The sequence below is a fragment of the Vulpes lagopus genome, chromosome 7 (assembly GCF_018345385.1).
Source record: "Vulpes lagopus strain Blue_001 chromosome 7, ASM1834538v1, whole genome shotgun sequence".
Taxonomy (NCBI): Eukaryota; Metazoa; Chordata; class Mammalia; order Carnivora; family Canidae; genus Vulpes; species Vulpes lagopus.
This window is the reverse complement of record NC_054830.1, coordinates 90,136,620-90,149,621: the sequence shown is the minus strand read 5'-3', so window position 1 is coordinate 90,149,621 and position 13,002 is coordinate 90,136,620. Positions and strand designations below refer to the sequence as shown.

Sequence of the window (13,002 nt, the reverse complement as noted above, 5' to 3'; positions counted from 1 at the left end):
ATAACTCCCAGGTAAATGGAATATTCTGGGCCTTACCTCAAAGATTGTAATTCAGTAGGTCTGGGCAGGGCCTAGAAAGCTGCATTTCTGGTCATCATCCCAAATGATTCCAATGCAGGTAACTACTGATTATAGTTCAAAAGGCTGATTCCCAAAACTGTTCACTTACCCATCAAAATCACTTGGGGAGCTTTCTGACAACAGATTCCCAAAAGTCTCCAGAAACTGTATTTTTAAAAACTCCCTCACATGAGGATGGGCAGCCAGATTTCAGAAACACTGAGCTGGAATATCCAAAATTCACAACTACAGACTACAAAGTTTGTAGAGAAGTATGGATGTTCTCCTTCATTCTATGTATTCCCTCAGTCCTGGACTCTCAAAAACCTCTCATTCCCCTTCTGAAGACGACACACTTACCAAAAGATGCCCCTTAGTGAATCTGTTCAAGTTATGTGTCTCACTACAAATTCATCAGTTGTTCCTGTGGTTAGTTTTTTTTTTAAAGAATTCTGGCCTCTCACAAGAGGCAAAGAGGAAATGTCCCAAGAAAGAATCAGAAAACCAGGATTCTGGTCCGTGCTTTATCACTTAAAAGCCATTGGTCTTGGACTAGTCAATCATTTAAACAAACCTGGGCTTCAGATAACCTGTTAAATAGAGTTGGCTAAGGTCGTTTCAAGGACACTTCTGATTCTGACACACTATTACTCATTCCTTGCATCATAAAATCTATTTCACTCCTCTAGAATGCAGCATCAGCAGGTGTCAAGGACTCTGAAGTGCATAAACTCAAAGAGATGGACCGACATCAGCTAAACTGTACAAGTAGCAGTAGCTTCTCATGATGAATGTCTATAGACAGGAAACGGGATGAAGCCTAAAGCTGGGCACGAGCCCAAAGCAAAGGCCTGAAAAACAACATAATAAATAGAATTTAGGCTAAAGAGAAGATTACTGTATTTACCACTAAAGAGGTGTCTTAATGTATTTCTCTAAAGCTCATTCTATCAAAATGGTGACATTAATTTGCCAACAACACAATCTAAAAATTATATACTCTCTTTTAGAACTTAGGAAAGAGGCACATACTTTCCTAACTCGATTTCTTTTAACCTGAGACACAGTTTCCTAATTCAGCATTATTTAAACAAAGAAAGACTTAAGAAAAATGAGAAAAGAATGATTTAAATGTTCTTCCCAAGGACCGATCTCATTGTTTTCTTATAACCCAGACAGTTAATGCTCACCTCCTACAAAATCAGAATACAAAGAGTTGGCCCAGTAGTTCCCCAGGAGGTAGGGTAAGTTGGATAATTAGACCCTCAAACTTGACCCTAAAAATGTGTACTGAAGGGATCCCTAGGTGGTTCAGTGGTTTAGTACCGGCCTTTGGCCCAGGGCGTGGTCCTGGAGTCCTGGGATGGAGTCCCACATCAGGCCCCCTGCATGGGGCCTGCTTCTCTCTCTGCCTGTGTCTCTGCCCCCTGCTCCCCATGAATAAATAAAATCTTTAAAATAAATAAAAATGTGTACTGAGAAACTGCATCAGCTGGCTAATGCTAAACAGCACAGGGCAGGGTCCAAATCCTTACAAATTCTTTCATTCTTTCTTTCCTATTTAGGTTTTATTTATTCATTCACGAGAGACAAAGAGAGGGGCACAGACATAGGCAGAGGGAGAAGCAGGCTCCCTGCGTCCCTCTTTCAGTTTTTCTAGATACGTTAATAGTAGCTTCTTAGGACGATATGCCGACTTCACAAAGTACAGCCATTCAAATTCCAGTTTTAGAAATCTACCATTTACTAGACTATCCTTTGTTCAATACAAATATTTACTAAGAAATTCAGAATTAAAAATCTAAATGTACGCTTTGAAACTAAATGATTCAGACCCTTCTAAACACCATTTAACCCATACTAAGAATAAGATGGCAACAGACGAAGTCAAAAACAGGGTTACTAGAAGAGGTAGGTCCCTTTGTGTTATTTACCTACTTACCTACTCATCTTTTTAATATACAGTTATCATGGATGTTCACTTATGAAACATGCTCATACTCTGATACAGAAGAGTTTCAGAGTGTCTGATAAGTCATTAAATGATTTCAATAGCTTTCAAGCAAAAGCTTTTATATGCTCTATGGATATCTAGTATTGGGGAGATATCTCCCCAAATGAGTTCTAAGGTCAAGTAAGGCTGGAAAACCGGTTTCTTTACTGCAGGATTTTAATGTATGTTTTCTAATATGCTAGGGATCTGCAGTTTGGCTCTGGAATACAATACTATGAAGGGCAGCATTTCTCAAACTTATCTGTGAATGAAACATTTACTTTGAAGAACAAATAAGACTGTCTCCTGGAACGAAGCTTAGAAAACATCTTTTGACGCTCTTGGCCACTATGGATTTTCTTGGGTACTCCACTTGCTTACTAGAGGTTTTAAACAGAAATTTTACCATGGTGGAAAACTTCATTGTCTTTTCCCTCTGCCTGTGTGTCTCTGCCTCTCTCTCTCTCTCTCTCTCTCTCTCTCTCTGATGAATAAATAAGTAAATCTTCAAAAAAAAAAAATCTCTGAAATGTTTTCTGCAGAAGATGCCTAATAAAAAGGATGTAAGATTTGTTTCATATTTTTATCTATTCCCACTATCATAACAAAAAAATTCAATGTTTATATACCTAGTTCAAGTTTTTGGTTTTGTTTTTTTTGTTTTGTTTTGTTTTGTTTCTTAAATGGTAGGAACAGTTACTAAATAATCAAACCAGAAATCATATCATTGATGTCATGGCCTTTATACCATTTATCACACATTCATGTCAAAGAGGTTACAAAATTCGTGTATGAAGAAACTGTTTTCCTAAAGATAGTAATAAAATTTAGTGTGTCAGGACAAATGTATCAAGAGCCATTTGTTCTCTACATTTCAACTGTTCAAAAACTGTTTATAAATTTAATGTATGCTGATGACACTGATTTGGGGGAAAGAAATGGAAAAATATTTTCCATTTGATTATCACTATTCAATAACAAAAACAACCAATTCTTCCCTTTTTTTAAGATTTTATTTATTTATTCATAAAGACACAACCAACTCTTCCTAATGATACTGTGGTGAATATCTAAGTAACATAATTAGTTCAAATATAAATATTCGTTCAAATATAAATATTCAGTATAGATTGATGACAACCAGGTTTTTTTTTTTTTTAATTTTTTATTTATTTATGATAGTCACAGAGAGAGAGAGAGAGAGGCAGAGACACAGGCGGAGGGAGAAGCAGGCTCCATGCACCGGGAGCCCGATGTGGGATTCGATCCCGGGTCTCCAGGATCGTGCCCTGGGCCAAAGGCAGGCGCCAAACCGCTGCGCCACCCAGGGATCCCGACAACCAGGTTTTACTGAGTTTTTACTTGACTTAAATATGTTCTCCCTGTGAGCTTCAATGTGTACCTCAAAGAAATAGGATTATGAGGCCAAGCTGAGGTGATAGCTCTCATTCACCTTGGAGACAATAAATCCTGCTGTCTTGTTAAAAGAACAGCTAATGGTATGATCTTAATTAAAGTAAAACAACAACAACAAAAATAACCTCACAAATCACCTAGCGTGACCCCTTTCTTTGCCCTCTACCTCATTTTACCAAGGGAGACCTGAAGCCAAGAGTTGATTTGTCCAAGGTCAGAGGACTGAAGTTCAGACTCTTGGTCAAACTCTTCTCACTGCCATTAGGGCTTCTTTGCCCATTTCACCTATTTGGTTTGTATAGTTTGAGTTATAAAGCCATGTAAAGCAATTTAATATACACCATCACTCAAATTTAATGTGAGAAAGTTTGTCTTTCTACAATTAACTTCTTACATTTTCAGTGTTTGAAAACAACTCCCGCAAGAAATGTTAACTCCTATATCCCAAGAACCTGCTCCTCAATCAGGTTTTGGCTTATTCTAAATATTTAGTCGAATCTTACAAAATACTAAGGATATTTTCCACTACCCAATATTCAAAATTCAAATTACCTATCCTTTCATTTTTACCTTTATGATAAAAGGAATACTCATATACCACTTTTTCCTATCCTTACCAAGGAATAGAACAGAGGATCTTGCTACATGCAAATTTTATCAGTGCAAATATTTATACATTGACAGTGTGAATATTACCATTTATTTTGTCACACATATTATAAGCAGAACTATACAGACTTAAAGGAAAAAACATTTTAAGAGATTTCCTCCTCTTCCCAAATGGAATATTCTTCTTCTACCTCACTGTTAAAATGCTACATCATATAAGCTCAGGGAACTAAAAACTAAAGTTCAACATGACACTTTCTGTCCCATAGAGACACTTCTAAAACATTTTTGAAAGATGTTAGTGTACAGCACGCGATTTATAAAAGTCTAGTTATAATATATACTGCCCACAAAAATATTTTATACTTTAAAAGGAAAACAAAACTCTTAAAGTTTCATGCTGCTGATTTAGTAACAGAGTGTAGCTAGATGTGTAAAACTGTACCAATGAATGATCTACAAGCGGTAAACTTATTATTTTCTCACACTTGAAACACTGTTTAAAAGTGAATAATCTATGAAAAACTGCATACCTGTTATTTTGTCTCTTACAAGCTTACAGGACTCTATCTCACCGATGCTCCCAAAAAGACTCTTTAGTTCCTCCTGTGTCATGTTCTGAGGAAGGTAGTTGACTATTAAGTTGGTCTTGCTGTCCTCTGTGTTCCCAGAGTCAACTGGTGACGAGCAGTTGTTGTTTATAGTAGTTGGACCATTGGCTGTGTTATTGCAAGTTGGCCCATTAGACAGTTGTGTTTCCATGGCAGCAATTACCTGCTAAAAACAGAGAAAATAAGAAATGTCAGAATTCATATTTCACAAACTATTAGAGATTCCTACCAGGAATGTAAATACTTGTCACTAAATACAAGTCGTTCTGCTGAAATTACAATAAAGCTTCAACAAAATGTGAAACACCTACGCTAATTTATACTTCACATATTAAGCTAGTCAATTTAAGTTCACAATTATATTTTCACATACATATTCCATACATGCACATAAAAGCACACTGTAAATGTTAAACATTTACTAGAACCGCATTTTGGGTCTACTCACATACCCTTACTCACCTGCAATATCCAAAAACTTGAGGAAATTTAGTACCAAAGGGCACAGAATTAAACCCTGACTAAAATCATACTACAAAACAGAAGTGCTTAACATGCTACCAAAAAACAAACCAAAAAATGGCATTCCTAACTCTGAAGAGATTTGCAGTTAGCCTAAGAGTTTCAATATTCTAAAACTGACAGACATCCATTAACTTAAAATCAAGGAGCAAGAGTACTTTAAAAAATATAAATTTGTCAACATGTACTGTTTTGGTTACATATTGAAAATGTTTTTGATTGACAATATCTTATACCTCTTCTGTTGGTAAGAAATAAGAAAAATATCAGATGTTAAATGTTAGGGAATGAAAAGGATTTGTAGGATAACTTGGAAAAGAAGCTATGAGTACTTAGTGTACCTTGTAGAATCTAACAAGCCATTCTTGTCAACCTTGGCAGCTAAAGATCACCAACAAGGCACCTGGTCTACAGCATCAAAATAGAATCCCCAAACAATTCAATATGGCATTTTGCCTTGATTCTAACTTTAATGGGAAAAAAAACAAAACAAAAACCTCTCCAGCTCAGCAGAACGTAAATATTTCAACTTTTGCAAACAGACCAGCCCAAGGAATTCTCATTTGAGCACATAAGCCTGTTGAAATGCAAGTAATAAGGTACCTATAAACTCCAAATATAGAATAAATAGCAGACTTGGGGGAAATGGCCTCAAACTGTTCAGGCTACTCTAAAAATCTACTTACAAGCAAATTTGGATCCAGTTTTCTAAAAATCAATGCTATGCTCTTTGAGCAAGAGTCACAAACCGCAGCCCCAAATTTTCTAAAATCATCTTCCAATAGCTATCTACTTTGGACAGCAAGATTGTGGGGGAATCCAAAAATCAAAGTATCACTGAAAGAATTATGCTCCATATTTCATTCAATACAGCTCTCATCTCCACAAAGAACTACTTCTCAAAACTGACAATTCTGAATTGATGGAATGCTACTTTTAGGGAAGTTCTCTAACATATAAAAGGCAAAGAATTTGAGGCAAAATTTTTAAAAAGCAAAGTAGAGGGAAAGAGTGCGACAAGAGAAAAATAGTCTTTTAAAAAGCATATTGCCTATGAAAAATAAAAGGGCACAACACTGGATAAGCATACAGAAAGAAATCTCTACTGCCAAGAGATGTTTATAAAAGAAGGCAGCATAGGATAGATTGAGACTGGTCAACTGACCAGATTAAGACTGGTCAGACTGGACAAGAATCAGCATTATCTTGATTTAAAAAAATAGACAAAATCTAGACTACCTATCAAATATCAAACAACCTACAACCCTCCATGACTGCATTTCCTTTTCAAAGAAATGGGTTTTTTTTTCCCCCACAAAACTGCATGCTACCTCTTTTGTGTAAGTGTTCTTAAGGAATACTTAAAGGAGTAAAAGAAAACAAATCTTTGGAAATCTGTAGGAAAAAAAAATTGAAACAATTCAAGACATGCATTTTATTCTAATTAACAAATTTATCTGAAACTGAGAAAGGAGTTTTCAAATTTCCTAATAAAGTATGTAACTGTTCCAGTCTGTAGAATATTAGCTGTGGGTCACTTTCCACAGCAAAACTCTTATGGGATTATCTTTGCCCAGGATTTATGAAAACAATGAGTTGCAAGAGGAAAGTGGCCAAGGCCAATTAAAACGAATCGTTATTCAAAAGTTAGGGTATGTGTAGAAACTATGTGAACCCCAAGTATGAGATTTGGACTTAACTCATTGGGATGGCATTTGAAATATAAAGTGTTCATTGACTGAAATTAGCAGGATTTAGCAAGGACAACAAACACTCCTCACTTAATTGCACATTTATTTCCATGTTCAGGTGGCAAGAATGAGCTCCTAAGCCAACATTCAAGTGAACAGCTGCAGTAGGCTGTGTGCACTGAAAATTACAGCATCTCTCAGCTATAGGACCATCTGCTCAGAATAAAATGATACTAATGTGCTATATTTTACAAATAATGCATATTCCATTGATAGGCTCAACACAACTGTTCACAGAATGCAAACTCTTTCAACAGTTACTGGGCAAATAATTTTCAGCCAGATTTACAATTTCAACAATTTTTTTTTTGAGCATCAGGAATTGTAAATAACTTCAAAATTTAGTAACCAAAAAAATACATAGTAAACAGAATGTAAAGAATTACGGTAACTTAGTATTCAGACCATACCAAAACTTTTTTGTTTTTTTTTTTAAAAAGCTTGTCACTCTTTTCTTTGAGTCTGCACTAAATCCTAATTCAGATTATAAAAAGTTACATACAAAAGCATGGTTCTGATGCTACATATACCACTATGGTTAAAATTGCAATGTGCTTTCAAAGTCCTAATGATGGCCATACCACAATAGGTTAAATGTAAGAATAATTAGTATGCCAAATGAAAAGTTCAAGTGTTTGGTATGGCCTCAGCACTCCTGCAACATGCTAAAAAAAAAAAAAAGTAGCCTACAGAATTTAAGAAAAATCCCACAGACCCCAGTCCAAGGCTCTGCTGCCCACGAACCACTTCTAAGCAGAGAAGCCACATCACACAGTCTGACTGCCATGTTAGTTTGGAGTTGCCGTCTGCAATATGGACACAAAAAGTACCGTATGTTAGATGAGCAAGATAATGCAACAAATCAGTTTGTACAAAATTTACAGTGATTGTATTGATATTCCCAGCACGTCCATGCAGTGTGGCTTAATTGAATTTGAGGCAATTCCAATCTAATCTTTCCAAATTCATTTTAACATGTAGTTTTCTTGCACAAATTAAGCATTTTTAATTAAGAGCCTGATTTTAAAACAGTATTAACTAGTTACTTTGACATCTATCCTGAAGAACTACCTTAAACCACATCTCAAAAAATTTTTTAAATGATAAAATGAAGCAAAACACTGCATGCTGTCCTGTCTCTTAAGGATGTGGGAGAAGGAAAGAAATGTGAATGAAATTTATAGTGAGAAAAGGCAGTCATGCAATTCATAAGTGAATGCTTTGCAGAAAAGCATTCTTTCCCAAAAATATCAGAAAGGCAGTAAGGGAAACTATATTTGCCCATACTGTTACATTATACTATAAATGATCCTTAATCCTGGGACTTAAAATTAAAAATGAATCGAAACCCTGTGAGGTTTTATTCTGACACTATAGTCCAACTGATCTCTAACAGTTTCACTGAGAATTGTTCACATATACTAAGAGGCAGTAAACCAGCATCTTTCAATTGAAATAATTGGACCAATAAATAGGATTGTTTGGAGTAATGCTTATATAGGATGTCAGCTTTGTCCCTGAACAAAATCAAGTGAACATTTTTTAATATGTAAATTGTAAACGCAGCACGATTTGAAATTAGTGCTGCTATGAGGCCTCCAATATAGTTAATGAGCCATTTACCACTTATTACAAGTTGCCCAAATACTAAACAGAGCCACAATATTGGCACAAAAGCCAAAGTTTACATTTTAGCCATATAGGCAGATCCTTTAAATGGCCAACAGAATATTCAGAAAAACTCAATCTCTAAAAACAGACACATGACAAAGGAGAGCCAAAAACATCTTTTACTTGGGTATTTATGATTATAAAAATTTCATCCTTACTTAAACCTGGCTATAAGTGGTTTACTCTTGATGTGACCAATGACATTAATTAACATGTAACAATGGATTCCATTTTCTGGCATCTACCAAAAGGGTTTAACATACTCCTTACAGGATGCCATGAAAATGTCTTACACTTCTTCCCTTCTCCCACTGTTATAATTCAGTCTGATTCTATGTTTACTTTAAAAACAAAAAACCTACTTATAGTTGAACTAAACCTGTGAAAAGATAAAGTGCTTTTTATACCCATGAAATATTTTGACAAGAACCTAATCATGGTTAGACCACATGGGTAGAAGAGGCAGGACCACACCCAAGAGGTTAAACCAAGCTTAAATGTATGTCCTGAATACCTTCGGAAATTAATATCTGAACATTTTTCACTACATAAAACCACAGATTCACATTTAATGGCCTTGGTCCCTTCTATTCCATAGGAGACGACGCTAATAAGCTAATCTATTGACATCCCTCTTTCTGAAAGCCCCAGGGATGTGAACAATCACTTTATTGCACCAACTAGCTAGGAAGGCTGTGTATGGAAAATGATTCTACTGCACTTTTACATTTCAAGCACCCCAGACAGTTTCTCTGCTTGAGGCAGACACATACCTTTATGGAAAGTTATAAATAAGTTGCTCACATGGCCCTTACCTTTATGCTGGCCAACAATTCAGTTACTAAAAATGTAAAGCTACTTCCCCTTCACTTAAGGACAGGCGATTCTGCTCTACTCAATCTACCACAGACAACCGGCCTGCACTATTTATAGATTCTACTGGCTCTGAAACTCTTTGGAAAGGGGGAGAGGGGTGTACATTCCAACAACACAGAACTATTCATTTTAAAGCTTAAAAAATAATGTTTCAATATATGTTCACATCTTAATTTAGACATCAATTGTGCCAATTAAGACTGCTTTTTTTCCATGTACTAATTTATGAAAGGCACTTTGGCATAGATCTAGAATATTCTAAACTTTCTCTGGGCTCCAAAAGATAATGATGAGGTGTTGGTTTAGTGGAATCATGATTTTATTGGGGGAAAGGGGCTCTCTGTCTTCACACTTCCAAAACTCCATAAAAGTTGATTTTTTTTAACGTAATGGTCCACTGTGTATTAAACTTTTTTTTAAGATTTTATTTATTCATGAGAGACACAGGGAGGGAGGGAGGGGGAGAGAGAGAGAGAGAGAGAGAGAGAGAGAGAAGGCAGACAGAGGGCGGAGGGAGAAGCAGGCTCCATGCAAGGAGCCCAATGTGGGACTTGATCCCGGGTCTCCACGATCAGGCCCTGGGCCGAAGGCGGTGCTAAAAAACTGAGCCACCCAGGCTGCTCTGTATTAAACTTTTTAAAGATTTTATTTATTCATTCATGAGACAGAGAGAGAGAGGCAGAGACACAGGCAAAGGGAAAAGCAAGCTCCCCCGCGGGAGCCTGATGCTGCGCTTGATCCCAGGACCCAGGGATCGCGCCCTGAGCCAAAGGCAGACGCTCAACCACGGAGCCACCCAGACATCCTTGTGTACTTAAACTTCTAAAGTTTCTTACAATAATGGATTTTAGGAAACCAACGCTATTGCTTGATTTCTCCTATCTGGGACCAACAATTTTCTGGTCACATGAGAAAAAACAGAAGTTCCTATTTTAATACAGAGTTCTGAAAACTAAGGTTTATCAGTGTTCTTCCTATTTTCAACCTCTTACAAGACAGCCACCCAACAAGATAGACTGCAAATCGAAAACATCCTAAATATATTCTGCGAATGCTCATTAATAAGTACAGGTCTACAAGGGAAAAAAGGGTTTCCAAGTCCTAGATTCCACCTGATTTAAGGAACAGACCTCTGGAGGTTAGAGTCACAGCAGACTGCCAAGAGACCACTGCACATCACCTGGTGAAGCCTGTGCATCTCCACCATCATGGTTACCATCCCAGTCTGGGCCCTCATGTTTCATCATCTGAATCATCTGAACCACTTACATAGCCTTCCCAAAGGTCCCTCATCATCCAAATCCACACTAACACTACTACTCCCTAATGGATTTTCCTAAACCCACAATAGCTCCCGGCTGTCTATCAAATTAAGCACAAACTACTAAGTATGAACAGTATAAGCACCTGGGACTCTCTACAACTTCTTTCACCAGCTCATATTCAATCACCTAAAAATCTGAACCATTCCTTGTCCCTCAGAGCTCCAGTACTTGTGAAGCTGTACATTCATTCTCTGGCTTTGCTCATATAATTCCATCTGCCTAGAAGGCCCTCCCGCCATACCCACCACACATGTACATACCTGGTTGTGTAGACTAAGCATCTGAAAACATACCTAAGGTCAAAACAGTTTGTTTTAAAAAGCTAAGCATGCAAGGGCAGTGACCTCCCTAAATGCATGCCAACTTAATAGCTTTTTTTCTATCCCACCTCAAGTGTTCCAAGCCAGAGATAATTAGGAAAGCATATTTTCAATTTTTGGTGCACTCCATAAGCCACCCTTACCCACTAAAAGCCAAATTCTCATTAAATGGCATAACAAAAGACACTATCTTCAGTGATCACTCGTGTACTTTTATTTCAAGAGTCTATTATGTCAAATTGCCAACTATAAAAAAGCTTGAAGCCAAAACAAAAACATGATATAAATACATTCCAAGCCTCTGGCCAGCAAGGTTACAGAGATGTCACCTCTGGAATCTGGGTCTAACTTGAGGAAAATGGCAGAAGAGGAGGCAGATGTGGAAAAAAAAATAACGAACAAAAACAATAGATTTTATAACACAAAGGTGTTTAAAAATGCATCATAACTAAGTTACGGATCTCAAACAGTTTTAATTTGATACAGACTAGAATGTTTATGCAAATATGGAAAGCAAAATTTCTAAAAAGAATCTTGGCCAAGGTCAAGAGTAAGCATTTCTCTCACACTTTGAAAAGTCACACTTGGATAAAGTGACTTTGGTTAGGACACTTCCTTGCAAGCTAGCAGGCTCTCAATACCTCAAGTAGCAGAGCACCAGTGTAGAATCTGGATAGTGCAAAGCCTTTTTCCTCTGACCACAAAACTCTCTGAAAACCAAGTTACAAGGTGAACAGAAGGCATCTGTCTCTCAAGTTTAAAAGGAGAAACTACCAAAATACAGACAGAAACCTTGGCCCAACAGCATTTTCCTTTGGAGTATGCAAGGCAGGGAGCTAAAGCACTACAAATTATCAGGAGAGTAATGAGAACTTACGATGAGAGCTGGGTAAGCAGCTGATAGGGCCATCTACCTAGCAGATACCATTCCCACATAATAATTTTTATCTTTCCCACTAAAATGGCATCTTCAGGATGTATTTCAACTTTACTGAATTAAGCAACGGAAGAACTCAACCAAGCACTAAAAATCATGGGGCTGACGTGTCAGCTACAGGAATGAGCCATTAGTTTTTCTTTATAAACCTCTTCACTTTCCTTTGTCCTTCCCAAAATGATAAAGGTTTGTGGTTTTAAACTTCATGTGATTTCCTCAATTCTAGAATCCCTGTCAATTTCCTACCCCACATCCATAATCATTTTAACTGCCTCACAGGCTCTATAGATTTCCTCAGCCTCGTCAAGTTCAGATTTTTGGCCTTGGGCTAACAAGGGTCTAAGAGCTGCCAGAGACAATATACCAAACAGCTGCAGAAATCACAGAGAGAATGTTCTTTGGCAGTGAACACCAACATTTCTGTCTCTTGGCCCTTTATGGCTCCTACAAACAAACTACAGAGTCTTTCTGACGCCACTTGTTCTGAGGTTTTGTAGTTCTAGAGCTGGCAGGATTAAAACTTTTGAGGCTAGAAAGTAAAGCTAATGAATTTAGAAGTCCCAAGTCCTTCCCTTAATTCTATGTCCATTTCAGGCATCAGTGCTGGGCAACAGAAAAGCAAAGCTCTAGTGAGAAAGGTTTGCTTAAGGTTCACACACTGTTTCATTCATTCACTCATTCATCAAACACTTATACACATCTCCCATGACCTAAGGACTGTCCTAGGTACTTGAGATACAGTAATGAAGATGAATCCTGCAGTCTACATCTGCAACAGGAGGTGTGTGCAGTAGACCACAAACGAACATATATAAGAAAGAAGTGTAAGAGCTATAAACAAATGATCTTTGTAATAAAAGAAAATGTAAAGCCAAGTAGGGGTTGAGAACGTAGGGAGGGGTAGTTTCCAA

At 37.1% G+C, this 13,002-nt stretch overlaps 1 protein-coding gene across 6 annotated transcripts in view; it reads right to left on the bottom strand.

The window, feature by feature from the left end:
* Positions 1-13,002, bottom strand: part of ELAVL2 (ELAV like RNA binding protein 2) — a 140,789-nt gene that overhangs the window by 62,114 nt on the left and 65,673 nt on the right. For 4 of the 6 annotated variants that reach the window (XM_041760475.1, XM_041760476.1, XM_041760474.1 and 1 more), the window contains exons 2-3: positions 7,678-7,768; positions 4,612-4,855 (exon numbers count right to left, since the gene is read on the bottom strand). In XM_041760475.1, the coding sequence (XP_041616409.1) occupies positions 4,612-4,855; positions 7,678-7,749 (316 nt within the window). In that variant the 5' untranslated portion in view covers positions 7,750-7,768. The remainder of the gene's footprint in view (positions 1-4,611; positions 4,856-7,677; positions 7,769-13,002) is intronic. The other 2 variants (XM_041760479.1, XM_041760478.1) reach the window with 1 other exon arrangement.